General features: G+C 29.1%; 1 protein-coding gene across 1 annotated transcript; it reads right to left on the bottom strand.

Annotated features, from left to right (window-relative positions):
- Positions 1–11,428: 11,428 nt before the first annotated feature.
- Positions 11,429–12,705, bottom strand: LOC133307524 (transcription factor MYB1-like). Its single transcript, XM_061508046.1, has 3 exons — positions 12,576–12,705; positions 12,131–12,260; positions 11,429–11,969 (listed from the first exon to the last, which is right to left on the bottom strand). The coding sequence occupies exons 1-3, from the start codon at positions 12,703–12,705 to the stop codon at positions 11,429–11,431; spliced, it is 801 nt and encodes a 266-aa protein (XP_061364030.1).
- Positions 12,706–15,772: the final 3,067 nt, after the last annotated feature.

Genomic DNA, 15,772 nt, shown 5'->3' with positions numbered 1-15,772 from the left:
TGAGCTTATGGGTTTCAAATTGCATGTGCCTTAATTAAGGGGAGGGACAACATATAGTTTAAATTTTACCTATGTTTTAGTGAGTGGAGATTAATTAATGCAAAATTAAAGAAAAATCATAAGTGAATACACTCATCTGCCGTCATAGGCATCAGTAGAAGCTTCTTCTATCTAACTTTCTCACGCTTGAAAGTTAGTTGGATATAAAATCTGAAAGATTGAAGGAAAAAGTGAGATTAAATCCGTACGTACACTCAAAAATGAAAATGGACTGTATAATTTATTATATAAATTTGGACTGTATAATCATATCAACAGAAGAAACTATGGTTTGGTTTGTATACATTGTTTGAAGTTTTTAGAATTTTTCATTTGTCTATTCTTAATTTAGATTCTCAAAATTGATATGTTTGTTGAAAATTGTGTTGGAAGGACAATCAACAGTAAGAAAAGAGTGGGGAAACAGACCACATTCATAAAATACAATATATATATATATACCCTACCCTTAATATCAAACATTGGCCTATACAAAGCTGATAGGATAGAATCACAGGAGGAGTGTAAGGGAGAAAAAGAAATAGGGAATGACAGAGCTGCTGTCATAAAGTTCAAAATTATTGCAGCGAGAAATGGAAGTTAAAAGATACGGAGCAGTAGTCAGAAACTTCCGTGTAAAACTTCTTCACATTAAACTCTGTTGGTGAAGCTATATTACCAATACATAGTTTCACCTATCTGTGTTAAGAAACTGTATAAAATTTGATTAATTATTAATTAAACTGGGACAGTAAGGATCGAATTCGTAAAACTCTGATATATATTATATTAATTCAATCCAAAAACTTAAACTATTGGGTGAGATTACAATAAAAGTTTTATATATCTCTAACATTTTTTCATTTCCAAAAAAAGAAAAAAAAAAAACTTCTTCACATGCCACATGGTTTCTCAGTATCATTTTGCAGGCATTCGAGTCCCTTGCTTACATTTCATGGTTCCCAACATATTCTATGCCTCAACATAAGATGAAAAAGGCCACGACAACGAGACAAAATAGAATGACTAGTACAGATAGTCACTTTACAGAATATCTGAGAATATAGCGGCAAGTATTCAACTCTTTTTTTTTTTTTTTTGAAAAAAATTAAATTGCATAAAAAATTTATAATTAACGTAAATCTTATATTAACATGAATGTTTTCATAACAAGTTCAAAAATGCAAACCCCAATATCATGTACACTTACAGATTTTTTATTAATGTGAAAAATTCATTTTGACCCCAAAATTTTATCTAATATAGTAATAGGGGAGATGGATGTGAAGATCTGTTTATATTCCTAACACAATATCTGTTCAACCTATAAAAAAATAACTGCTGCAAATATCACATCACATACAACAACATGTTATATAAATTAAAAATAAAATAAAATAAGAAATTCAAGTTTCCAAATGATAACCACGAGCCCAACCCTAGGTCTATATCATAAGTTATTGTTTTATGAATACAATAATCAATTATACATTCCTTCCATTAATTAATTTTAAGTATATGAGAATGGAATTATCCCGTACTATAATCAATGGCAAATGCGCAAAAATTTTGTGGGAAGGCGAAGGAATCAAAATTCACATTTAATTAAGATAGGATTATACGATAATGGACCAATATGTAATAATATTTAAAGAATTCTTCAAGTTTACTGTGTACCCGAAAAATAATATGAATAAAAACTTGAAGGCTAACCTTCAGGGGGATATACATATACTACATTACATTTCTCTTAAATATGAATGAGGTATAATACAAATGTTTGCATAAATTTGAAGGGGGGACAATCGCCCCTCTGACACACCCTAACTCCACCACTACAATCAATATTTCTTTGGTTGCCATAAATATATATATTTATGATTTAAACAAGTAATAATTGTAAGGGTATAAAATTTCTAAAGTTATTTTAGATAACGTTATATATCTAATGTTCACCAAAATACAAACACAAAAATGTGTAGGGTCCATGTGAAGAAAAGATAGAGGAAAAAAATTATGGGTCACGTATATTTTTATGTGTGTATTTTGGTGAACATTAGATAAGATTATCTAAAGTAATTTTAGAAACTTTTTAAATCCTAATTTTAATTATCGGATTAACATCAATAACTTAGATCCTATTTGACATTGTTTTTCAAGATAAAATTAAAAAAGGAGCTTAAAAAATAAAGCTAAAATTTATTTGGTAATAATATAAAATTATGCTAAGGGTTTTGAAGGAAAAGAGATGAAATGATTTGATATTAGGGTAAGTGGTAAAGTTCATAAATACAAGTTTATAACAAAGGTAAAATTAAAAAATAAATACAAGAACTTCAAAACGGTGACATATATCTTAATTAAAATAGCTCATTCGGTAAGTTTTTAGCTTTTTCTTTTTTTTTTCTTATTATAAAAAATTAATAATAAGAGTTTTTGTAAAATTAAGAGAACTTAAAAATAAGAGCTCTCAAACAGACACTTAGAATGACTTTTCTTTTTAAGACCGGACCTTATTTCTATATTTTTACAATTTTGAATAACGTAATTAACTAGCATGTACATAGTTTAAAGAGTTGATAGAAAATGTCGAAAAATTATTAAAAAATAAATATACATATGTGTGCACATAAAATAACATCTTTATAAGGGAAAAAATTAACTTTGTTATGAAATTGATTGGTAATATGAGAGAAAGAACAAGGATAGGAACAAGCATAAACTCTTCAAGGTAAGAAAATGTCACTATATTCTAAATTCACCAAACACACATTTTTTTCATCTAAGACATGTCACTCTAAATATAATTAGGGGAATAATTACAATTCAACACATTATTAATGTGATAGTTATAGAATACATCAAAGGTAAGAAAAAACAAAAAAAAATCATATATTACGAAACATGTGAAAGGTCATCAATAATATTTTACAACAAACTTATATTAATATAAGAATAGTAAGTCTTATACTCAAATTCAAACATTAATTTTACTTTTATATGATTAATAAAGTAAAATCATTATATATAAATAAAATCAATGACTAAAATTAAGTATACGATTTATTATTCTTCTATCATTGTAAATAGATATTTTTTTAAAAATTACAAAATGATAAAAAAGACATTGATAAAAAGAAAATTTGAGTGAAAGATAAAGAAAGTGTAACTTCTAACCCAATGGGTGCAGTTCAGTTGGTAACTTGACGCTGAGTTAGTGGGGTTGGATATGTGTTCGATTCCCGCTGAATGCATTCTTGGGGAGGGGGCTGAACCTTTAGCCATCACTGTTCCCCCGCACTCCGGATTAGTCCCATAGCCGGCTCAAAGAGTCGAAGCTCGTGGGGATACCGGAGGGAGCCAACTCGTCTCAAAGAGATAATTAGGGTTAGGTAACTCCAAAAAAAAGAAAGTGTAACTTCTATTTGATTGGTTTTTGTTTTAATTATTAAAAATAACAAAATGATGAAATGATATGGATTTCTCCTTAAAATTAATTGATAATAAAATAAAAGGTTAACTTTTAATTTTAATAACATTATATCGAATTGTACTTTTAATGAGTATAATTGAGATGAAATTATATTTGACAATTTGAAAGATAAAGAAGTTGAGAGGAAATGTCCTTTTTTGGTGTTTATAAACTCATTCTATTAACCGTGAAAAAGAGCTAAAAGTTCACGTCAATAATATATGGGTTTTCGTTTTATCCTTTAACATAACACAACAAACTTTCCTACACTCACAACATTTTGTGGGGCCCACACTTTTTAAAACAAAAAAATAAATAAAAAATTAAGGCACGCAAAACGAATCTCTATAACATTACACAATCACTTTTCCTACAACATAACTCTTATAAAACCCATAATATATATGTTTTATTTACAAAATAAATAAATAAATATTTATTTATTTATTTATAGAGGAATGTTATACTTACAACTTTTTTTTACAACATCTTACAACCATATCTTAACACCGTTGATTTCAGCCAATCAACAGTTATGATTTCCGCAAATTAAACTCATTAATTAATTATTAATTCAAAAAAATGATAACCGTTGATTGACGAAAATCAATGGTGTTAAGATATGGTTGTAAGATGTTGTAAAAAAAAAAGATTGTAAGTATAACCTGCCTCATATATATATATATATATAAGGATAGAATATTGTGACAACCAAATAATGTTACCATCAATGTTACTATCACATCTTAACCGTTAATTTCCGTCAATCAACGGTTATCATTTATTGCGAATTAATAATTAATTAATGAGTTTGATTTGAAAAATGATAACCGTTGATTGGCGGAAATCAACGGTTAAGATGTGGTAGTAACATTGGTGGTAACATTATTTGGTTGTCACAATATCATATCCCATATATATATATATATATATATATATATATATATATTGGAAAAATGTGTGTGATGTAAAGTTGTGTCATTTTAAGAAAGAGAAAGAGATAGATAAAGGAGGAGAGAGAGTTGACAAAAAAAATAAAGATGTGGGTCCCACCTCTTTGTGAGAATGAAATGATATAAGTTGTGTCATTCAAAAGGATAAACACTTTTCCTTGTATATATATATATATGTTTTAAGAATAACGGCTTAGATTCTACAATAATAATAAAGAGATTTATTATTCTTATGTTATATAAGAAAGAATTTATCTCCTTCAGACAAATATTCAAGATGAGTCTCACTTTACTTTTTCTCTTCTCTCCCTGAAAGTGGATCCCACCTGCATAAATGATGTAGGAGATAATAGTTATTTTCTATTGCATGAGAAAACTATTACTCAATAATAAATTATAAAACTAATGTATCAATCATAACATATTTGAATATTCTATTTCGATATATCAATCATAGCGAGGAAATGCTATTTCAATATTATCAATCATAACACCAGTAACATATTTGAATTTCCATATGGCAGTATAATGACATTTTTTTATACGTATAATGGCATATATTTAATTATTATAAGGGTAAAGAATTTCTCCAGTCAATGGAGATAAGTTATCTCCGGTGAGTCCAAAACAACATCGTTTTGGTACGAAAATTAAGATATTTTTATAATTATAATATATTGCAGGGTTATATTAATCTTTATTATTATAATTTTTTAATCTTATAACCCCATAACGATGTCGTTTTGAGCTCAATGAAAATAATTTTATTTCCAGTGATTAGAGAAATACTTTTTCTTTATTATAATACGTGAATATTAGTTGTATATGGTTTTTTTGCTACGAAATTTATTTGAAAATTGGTGATGTTGGGTCCTTGGCTTGATGGCCGTTCGTCTGCATCCCAATGCTGTAAATTCGCTGTTGTATACACTGCACGTTTAATTTCGATACTTATGTTTTTCTTTCTTTTTTCAAATTGCATGAACGATAAATGTTTGAGAATAATATAAATTATTAAAAAAATTAACACCCAACATTTTAAGGTTTTAGATTGAATTGATTGATATCAGAGTTTCAATTGACGAGTTCGATTCTTACCACCCCATTTTCAAGTGAAATTAAATAAGTATTATTTTAAAAAAAAAATGTGTACGTGCAATATCCACATTTCAAATTCAAAGGATGTGTTAGAAAATAATATAGACCATCAAAAAAGTTATCACCTAACACCAGTGGCGGACCCAGAAAAATTTGTTTATGTCCGCACATTTAGTGGCGGGTGCTCCCAAATTTTTTTTGTAAAAAAAGTTTAAGTTAACGGTTAAACTCGCTCATAATCTAGTTGCTTCCATAACAAGCTGCAGGCAATATTTTGACCCATCATTTTTTCTCTTAAATCTTACCAATCCTCCAAAACAAATATGAAAATATACTTAAGTACATCCATACATCATCATTCTATTCTATTTTATAGTGGTGAATAAAAAAGTCAACACTATTTGTACAGAAGACAAGCAAAATCACACTGAAGGCCTTGTCTAGAAAGGAAACAAAGGAGATGAAGAGAGCGTGAGAATGGGTACATGGTAGGGGAGGAAGAGAGCGTTGCTACGTTATTTTAATCATCTCCGTACGTTGCTAACTAATATAAGAATAAATATCATTTTTGGTCTCCAACAAAAAATTCGGTACTCACTTTAGTCTATTATAAAAAAAAATAGTTACCTAGTCCTTATGAAATTTAAAGTGAACTCATTTTAGTCTTTTTGAGTAACTAATGTAGGTCTTTTTTGAATTAGTGAGGAACCACGATTTTAACTAAATTGATTCACTTTGAATTTCGTAGGGACCTCGAGACTAATTTTTGATAAGAGACTAAAGTGGGGACCATGTTTTTTACTAGAAACTTAAAATGATATTTACTCCTAATATAAATATTGAATCAACATACAAATAAATACCTACAAAGCTAAAAAAAAAAAAAAAAAAATCCAAAATTTTATGTGGGCACTTGCGGACATTTGCCCATGGCTGGGTCCGCCAGTGCCTAACACCTTAAAGTTTTGGGTTGAATTAGTTTTTTATATAAAAAAGCAATAAAATTTATTATTATTTATATGAAGTTTGTTAAAATTTTTTTTGAATTATTTCATAAGTTAAAAATATATTAAATATTAACAAATCTAAATTTATTAACTATGTACTAAAAATACCATGAATAAAAATACGACACAAATAACTTATAACACACATGATATAAATTTTAAAACGGATTAAGCAAAAACAAATTTTTTATATCACATTCGTGTCTTGTGAACGAATTTTGTTAAGAATTACCACCTATAACCATACATAACATAAATGCGTTAATTGAGTGCATCTAATAATAATAATATCATTATCAGTGTCATATTTTTGGCTTGGTACCAAGATACAGAATCTCTTTTGATTTTTGAATCACCATTTGTAGGGCTTGGGTTTCTTTTCTGTTGGGGACAGGAGTACACGCATGTATGTTTACTGTTTCACAAAATTTTAAATGTCGGAGTACGTAGATCTTAAATTTTTACCGTTTGACCGTTGAACAGAATATAATTAGTCATGTTTAAAAACCCAGAAAGAAAATAAAAATAAAAAATAGGGTTTCAATTTTATTATGGGAGAAAAAAAATTATTTTATAAATACAACTTGTGTGAGGTCTATATCTATTAAAAAAAAATTGTACGAAAATTGAAGAGTCACTGGTAGGAGAAAATAATTTTCTTATAACATAAGAAAATATTTTCCCATAAAAATAAGAATCATCATTTCTGATTCTATCCGAATCAAATTAAATTAAATAATTAATAAGTTGGTGGAGAAATTAAAAAAAAACTTAAATATAATTTTACTGATGATTAATGAGAGCTCCATGGGTAGCATAGCGCAAAATAGCCCAAAGCTCAAAAGTAGAAACAAAGACCGGTGATTAAAACTTATGTAGCACCGATATTGACATGAGACACGTGATACGATATGACACGACACTCCAATACGTTAATTTTAAAAAATATTAGTTTTCGATATGTTAGGACATGTTTTGATATTAAATAATATTTTTAATATATGTAGTGTATATTATATTTAATATTCAATAATTTAACAAAAAAAATGAAACTAAACTTAAAATATTCATCAATTTCGCAAAACAACATAAGATATCCCAAATATTTATATTAAATGGTAATCGTAATCCAAAGAATCTAATAGTTGAAACTAAAAACTCAACGCAACGCAATCATTTAACTTTTTTTGAATTTATATAACGCGTGTTGGAGTGTCGGACACGACACGTCAGGGTTTTTGAAGTGTCGGTGCTTCATAGATTGAAACGAAGCTTTATGGACAATAATACAGAGTGCACTTTTTTTTTTTTTTTGAAGATCAGAGTGCACATTTCTTCCTAGGCCTGTCTTCACTCATGGGCAATTATATGTGGCACTATCCAGAGTAAAGAGCAGGCATGGATTGAAGATGCTGATATTTGATGAAAATAGTTGTGTTACAAATACTACTTTTAACATCGTCTATAAGAAAGTATTTCAAAGATTAGTGTAGTATACTTGGTTATTTGTACAAAGAGATAACAATGTTGTTTCGTATCAGGTAAGAACTCAATTTTTTATTAGCAAATATTTTTTAATCTTCTTTGTTGCATTCGTTTAGTTGTTATGCCTATTTTTTTGCTAATTTTTTTTGTTATGCAGATTCAGTATTCGAGGCACAATCAGTATTTTATTCACTGGTATTTTTTGCAGTAACGGTGTTTCATTGTAATTCTGAATTATTCATCTGCCATAACACTATATAATTCCCTTAAATACTTTTTTCTTTTCCAATTATTGTTTATATATTGTTTATGATTCATTTCTAACAGGAACAACCACCAAAGTGCATGGCGGAAGAGATTTTACAACTGTTGCGAGTATCGGTTAGACATATTTCTTATTATATTGTTGTCAACATGACATTTAAATTTCTTGTTGGAGATTTTGTGTAATTATCTTATTTATACTTAGAACATATTACGGATATCAAATATTAAGTTGTAAACCATTTTTCAAATTTTATTTTTTCAGTAAGATTTTATTAATTGCTCCATCTTATATATTACACAATAAAAAAAAAATATCAATTTCTTTTTTGTTTCTACCTTAAAAGTTACACGTTTATGTCATACGAACAAACTGAATTTTTGATTTATTCATTTACGAGACAAACAAACTGATTTCTTTTTTCCTCGTGCATTGCACGGGTAATCAACTAGTTTCTGATTTGATGAGAAACTTAATCTTAACATGATACTTTAGGTTTAGGATTGTACAAAAGCCCAAATGGATATAGGCCGAAATCATAGGCCCAATTCTATGGACATGTAAAAGAAGTTTTAATAAGCCTAATTGCTGGGTCGGATTAAAATTTAACATGGATCCGAATTTTAGGCTAACCCCCTTGAGACAAACAGCTTAAATTTGGGCCAGACTAAAAATATTAACTCATTCACTTAATTATTAGGTATGAGCATGTTTGATCCATTTTCTTTTACTTTTAAATTAAAGCTAAAAAAAAAGTTTAGAAAAAAAATTAAAAGTTATTTGGTAATTATATAAAAAATTTAGTTTAAAAATTACTTAAAAACTAAAATCTTAAAGTTTTTTTTATTATAAGAGTTTTTGTAAAATTTTATTTGGCCTAAATTCTACTTGTAAAGAGAAGAGAAATTAAAAAAGAAAACAAGCACTTAATGATTGTTTGATATGTCTTATTTTTAATTTCTCTTTTTCTTAAAAGCATAATCTTAATCAAACATATTTTTATAAAAACTCTTATTATAAAAAGAGTTTTTTTTATAATGAGAAAAAAATAAAGCTAAAAGCTCCCAATAAGAGATTTTACTTTTATTTTTTAAGTTTATTTTTTAATTTTAACTTAAAAATAGCTTTTAACTTAAAAAAAAAAATGTCAAACATGCTCTTAGTCCACTTATCATCATAACAATCATGAATGCACATTATCTATAAAAAAATTTCAAAAATCTTAAAAATGCTTTTGTTTCTCTTACGAATCTGTTAATTGTAGTATTGAACAGGGAGGTTTGTGTATTTTAAAAATGAATACTGCAATTTCGCATTACTGGAAATATTTTTATGTTAATGAAGTGAGTATATCAAGTGAGATAAGCTGGTTCATTGTGAGAATAAAAAGAATAAATCTCAACCACTGAATTAGGTATAAAGAATAAAAAATAAAATATGAAGTCATTTAATTATTTTAGATTGTCATATACCTTGTAAATAACGTGTAATACTGATTATTCGTATGAGATTCAATGATCAACATAAGTTTATCTCACCTCTCATGATATATTGTCCTCACTTGATATGCCATATTATGCATGGATCACATCAAAACAATAACTATGCTAAGGCCAAGAAAAAAATAAATAAGAAAAGTACAAACATGAATTAATAGACTTCCAATATATTATGATTCTTGAAAGATTCAAAGCAGATTCTGCTTTAGACTTATCCAATTTACGAGAATTAAACTTCTCACATTTGATCCAAATTCCAATTTAAATTAATCAAATGGGAACCAACTTTTCATAATTTTGAGACAACATCCATTAGAAATTTGGATAAATTTTCTACTTAACTATTCAGCACTCAATAATTCAACTATCTTATGTTAGAGTTCATCTTTTAAGTAATACTCAAATAGATTGAGTATTAAATACTCCAACCTAAAGCTCTCTAATCAAGTTCTACTGGTTGGTGAAAGAGTAATTGTAGGAGAAAGATTAGTCTCCTAATTCTGTGAGATTTATATGTAAATGGTAATGAATTCCATAGGCATGTAGAATATATTGAATGGAAAGAAAGCCTTGTATGGTATTTGAGCAAAAAAGCTAATTAATTCCGTAGGGAGTGGTAGGGACATTTTTTGTAATAAACACCAAAGAGTATTTAAACTATCTCCATTTTTGGATAATTTTGCTTTCACAATTCACATAGATTGTTTCTTTTCCCTCTGTGGCTATCTATGTGCTCGGTGACTGCAAGCATCACTTAAGGAAAATTACACATTTGAAGCAATGTATTGGTGAAGTTGAAGGCACTATTGGGACCTCCAAGCTGAAAGTTTGTCTCATTTGCACATCTATTGTTGAGGGCAATTAAGATTATTGAGCCTGGGACGTAAGAAATGTCTAGTTTAAAGCCACTGCACCAACAAATTTTCAGATTCTATAAGAATGTTAGGAGAGAAGTGTAGGAAATAAGTGACTTAAATTGTTGCAGAATCAAAACTCTTTCTTCAATACAAGTTTGACATGTTGACCATATATAGAAGAGAAAGAAGGGTGTGAGTGTTAGTACTCCTAACTTGGTTGTGCAAAATAACAATGTTGTAGTTCAAGGGATCGAAATGCTTTTGAAGCAGAAATATTTTTCTGTAACATAATCCTCTGTTAACATGTTTTGCCTAGTCTGTGTATTAATAAACTTTGGCCTATTGTTGTCAACATATTGCTTTAAATTCTGATAGATCAGTGGTCACATCCTCCTACTATTGCCAATAAATATCATACATATGTGCATATGAATATTTTGTGTCTTCTTATATATAGTAACATACATTCCTAGTGAAATACAATTACAGACACATCAAATTAGATACTTATACGGAGTCCAAAAGTAATTGGTAAACGGAAATTGCGAAGAATCCAAAATCTACTAAACAACAGATGTTACAATCTGATTGGCTCGTGAGTTCACAACCAATTAAGTGACTTGAGAGGGATAGATAGAGAGAGAGAAAAGAAGCCCTGGATTTATACATCTAGCTACATGTGTAGTTGGGAATTCCATTTATAGATGTTATATTGAAGAAGCTATCTTGGTCCCCTCACTGCAAAAAATCCCTTCAATCAATTTCCAATCCAAGAAAGGAAGCCATCCTCTTGAGCTCCACATCAAAAAGGGTCTCAAGAGAATCAAATCTCTCTGGTAAGAGGTGGCAATAATCAGAAGGTGATGATGAGCTAGGACTGTTGGTTAAGCCTACCTTGTGGTCTTCAATTTGTGGGAGCATTGAGTTAGAGTCATCAACAATCAGCATTTGGTTTTGATCAATATCAATGAGAAAATCAGTAAGAGAAGCTTCATCACTACCCTCTATTTTAGTTGAGGGACTAGGACTCTGCCTATCATCACACCCAGTGTTCTCCAAAATTTTACTGTATTGAACAGCCTTAACTCTCCTAGGCCTTGGAGCTTCAGGTGCTACATGGATTTGTTTGGTCTTCTTGTCTTCACATTTGTGATTGGGGTTGTGTTGTTGTTGTTGTTGAAGTGAAGCAGATGATGAAGTTTGTTTCTGTAACTTCTTTGATAGGTTAGTGTTCCAATAGTTCTTGATTTCATTGTCTGTTCGTCCCGGTAGCCTCTTAGCTATCAAAGCCCATCTATAAAACAAAAACCGTAACATCAATTCTTGTTCACAAAGTCATTAAATGATGAAAAATGAAATTATGAACTTCAACTATAGTTTATATTTTATAATCTTATATTATATAAGCCTTCCGAATTATGAAACTTGTGCTTAGTATAATAATAAAAAAATCACCTGTTACCAAGAAGACGATGAAGTCTTATGATCATATCCTCTTCATCCACAGAGATGTTACCTCTCTTTATACCAGGCCTGAGATAATTCAACCATCTTTGTCTGCAACTCTTTCCACACCGTTTTAAACCTACATATAATATATATATTATTGTACACTACCAAATAATAGGAATTAAGGACAATCCATGATACTGATTAACTTTGTTAATTGGATTTATGGATAACATATGAGGTAATTCAATAATGTCAATTCAGCAAATCAGTTTTGGATTTAAACATTCATTCACCAAGATAATTTAACCAAAGTCTCCATCCACTTAAGTGCCTAGCATATAGTTAACATACATCAAATACATAGTGAAAATGTATTTGATGCATACAGAAAATGATATAGAGAAAATCAGAGGGACATGTATGTATATAGAGAAAATGAAAAATGTACCTGCATTTTGGGCAACCTTTTGCCATTTCCCTTCTCCATGGAGGGCAACATATTTGGAGAGGGTTTCATCTTCTTCTCTAGACCAAGCACCTTTGTTGATTTCTTTGGGACAGCAAGGGTGTCTACCCATGTTGATCTCTTTGCTTCTTCTTCTCCTTGTGATTGCTCCTCTACCTTTCTGTGTTGCACTCAAAATACCTCACTGACACAAATAAAAATGAGTCCCTTTATTACACATCAATAACTTGGAAGTGTACTTTCCATGGATTTAACAGCTAGATGGGAAAGAAAAAAGGACAACAATGAGAGAGTCATTAATACCAGAAAAATACAAGAAAGGCAATCAGTATAGCTACTTGCACCACCAATCACGTGGATTAAATTGTAAGGAGGTGTTCCTCTTGAGTTCCAAATCATGCAAAACGCAACTGTGTTAAAATTTACTAGGTAAAGTTTTACGGCACACTTACTCTTTCCTCAATTTGAATAAGACTAATTGATGAACAGAAGAATAATTTAATTTTTTTATATATATATACATATATATAGAGGAGAAATTTTTTGACTCTAGTATAAGATTTAGAAATCTTACTTTCCAATTCAACAGTTGATTTTCGAACAGAGTCAAAAGATACCATCATATATATATATATATATATATATATAAAGTTTATATTTTTACAGTTGTTGTACGTACGTGTAGCAATCAAATACTTGTCATATGTATACTTGAAAGCATTAAATGTGGAGAATCATAATCATACAAATGATGAAAACATTAAATGTGTGGAATCATAACCATACACCTGTCGTCGCTGTACGTAAAGCGGCTGCAGAAATGATTTTACTTATATATATATATATATATATATATATATATGTGTGGGAAAAGTGTGTGTCAAGGATGTAAAATTGTGTTATTTTAAGTGAGAGAAAGAGATAAATCATGAAGGAGAGAGAGTGGACAAAAAAATATAAAAGTCACCTCTTTGTGAGAGTGAAATGACACACGTTATATCATTTAAAAGGACAAATATTTATATATATATAGAAAAAATTAAAAATTCAGTCACTGGACCGTCCAGTGCACTAAATTCTCCCGCGAGAACTTAGTGCACTAAATATTATAATGGTGTTCTCAATGTTCTCCCGGGAGAACATAGTTATAATATTTACTATAATTGTGTTCTCGCGGGAGAACTTAGTGCACTGGACTGAATTTTGTATTCAGTCACTATACACTCACTAAACCCATATAATATGGGAAAAACTACTCTTATGTTGCATAAGAGTAGTTTTATCTCCTACACACTCATCGAAAATCGTGACATTTATTTTTTATTTTTTCTTTAAATGGCGGGTCCTATCACATATGTGTCACAACATGAGAAAAGATCTCTCCTTCAACATAAGATTAAATGAACCCTATATATATATATATATATATATGCCCGCGTGTATGTGGCCATTGCGTGTCGTACACTCGTCGTACGTCCACGTCCCGAGGGAGGGGACCAACCAACCAGCAACTATGTTGTCCTCATGTAATGGAAACCATTTTGGTGTGGTGACTTATGAGACATCAACCCCACGGAAATAATGTCCTTCTTCTTTTTCTTTTTTCTTTTCCATTTAAGAGTCCTTACTATTAATAAAGTTTCTCATTGTGAACTATAGTGGTTCCCATGTGTCAATGACTCAATAGTAATACAAAAAAAAAAAAAAATAGTACATGAATATTAATTAACATGAAGTTATTAGGTGCTTCTTATTGAAATTGATTACATACATATACATATATGGTTGTGAAGTTTTGAATAAAGCTATTCACTTAAATTTGCATTTATAACCATAGATAACGACATAAATTCATGTAAGTTTAATGAGAAAGAAATTTAAATGAAATACCTCGATTCAAATTGAGTCACTAATTTAAGTAATATGGCTTAAAATTTATTTGCATATTTTCATTTATTCAAATAATTAGTATATTCATACTTATACCGCGTCATTCTTTTGAGAGCAGATAAAAATTTTACGTCTAATTTCCTTTATACAATGACATATGTCATTTAATTATAACTTTCTTCTTTTAAATTTTAAATTTAAATCCTGTTAAATTAGTTACTTGTATTTTATAATTTGATATATTTTTTCTTTTAATTCATATCTTTCATATCCTACAAGACTTTTCAAATGTTTGAAACTTTGAATTGAATGAATTATATATATATAAAAAAAAACAAACAAACAAACTTGATCTAAATTTATTTATTTTTTCCAAACACGCAAGATTGGGTTAGTCAGGCTTTAAAGAGGTCAGGTCTATTTAATTTGCATATCATTAAAGCATAGCAACTTCAATTGAAGAAGTTATAGTTCTCTCTCCACTAAATTAATTGATTCTTAATGCAAAGCAGTTGTTTGAATTTTGGTAATTTCGTTTTTAATTTAAATAAATCAAGCTTTGATTCTTAATTTGAAATTGAGCATTGATGGGGTTAATGTGATTTCTGACCTGAATATGTTTAATTACCATGTTGAAGAATATAATTAAATAAGATATCAAGTACGTCACCTATACACATCTGTTAATGTCATAAGCTGATGGCCTGATAAATAAATTGTTCTGTAGTAAGGCTTACTGCTCGGACTTTAATCCTTTTAATTAAATTTTGAACTTACGTCATTAATATACAACATTGAGTTTTAGCAATTATTTTATGTACTAGTTAATCAAAACTTATAACCTATTGATTGAACCTGAACCAATATGTCGTATTTTATTTTTATATTATCTATCAATTCATTAATTACTTGATTAATTCGATTCGAGCGGGATAGAACTACGTGACAATAAAGCTTTTCTTACTAAATTTTAACACAATTGCATTTCAAGGACTTTGAACTCGACACCACTAATTAAGTTAGAGTGAGTTTATAATAATGACAAGTTCTCAAGAATTTTAACACTTGTCCATTGAATTACTTTTCAGGATATATAAAACGTGTTTTAAAATTGTTTACCGCTTGAATTCATCCAGAGTTCACCTAAATATATAAGGACTTAATGATTATGCTTGCGTTAACAAGTTTGAAAGTTGAACTAATAACTTGTTGCAAGTAATTTATCGTATTGTAAGCTCGATCAAAGTATATAATCTAACGGCTATCAGATGAGGTGTCAAATTTAAAAT

This window comes from Gastrolobium bilobum, unplaced genomic scaffold, assembly GCF_033153095.1.
Source record: "Gastrolobium bilobum isolate Gb01-03AN ecotype WA unplaced genomic scaffold, APGP_CSIRO_Gbil_v1 utg367, whole genome shotgun sequence".
Taxonomy (NCBI): domain Eukaryota; kingdom Viridiplantae; phylum Streptophyta; class Magnoliopsida; order Fabales; family Fabaceae; genus Gastrolobium; species Gastrolobium bilobum.
This window is presented reverse-complemented; position numbering and strand designations above follow the sequence as displayed.

Bases quoted from the DNA above. Each gene is read 5' to 3' on its own strand.
- LOC133307524 (XM_061508046.1), bottom strand. From the start codon at position 12,705: ATGGGTAGACACCCTTGCTGTCCCAAAGAAATCAACAAAGGTGCTTGG. The intron at 12,261-12,575 runs GTACATTTTTCA...TATTATATGTAG, and splicing joins AAAGGTTGCCCAAAATGCAG to GTTTAAAACGGTGTGGAAAG. The intron at 11,970-12,130 runs GTGATTTTTTTA...TTTGTTTTATAG, and splicing joins CATCGTCTTCTTGGTAACAG to ATGGGCTTTGATAGCTAAGA.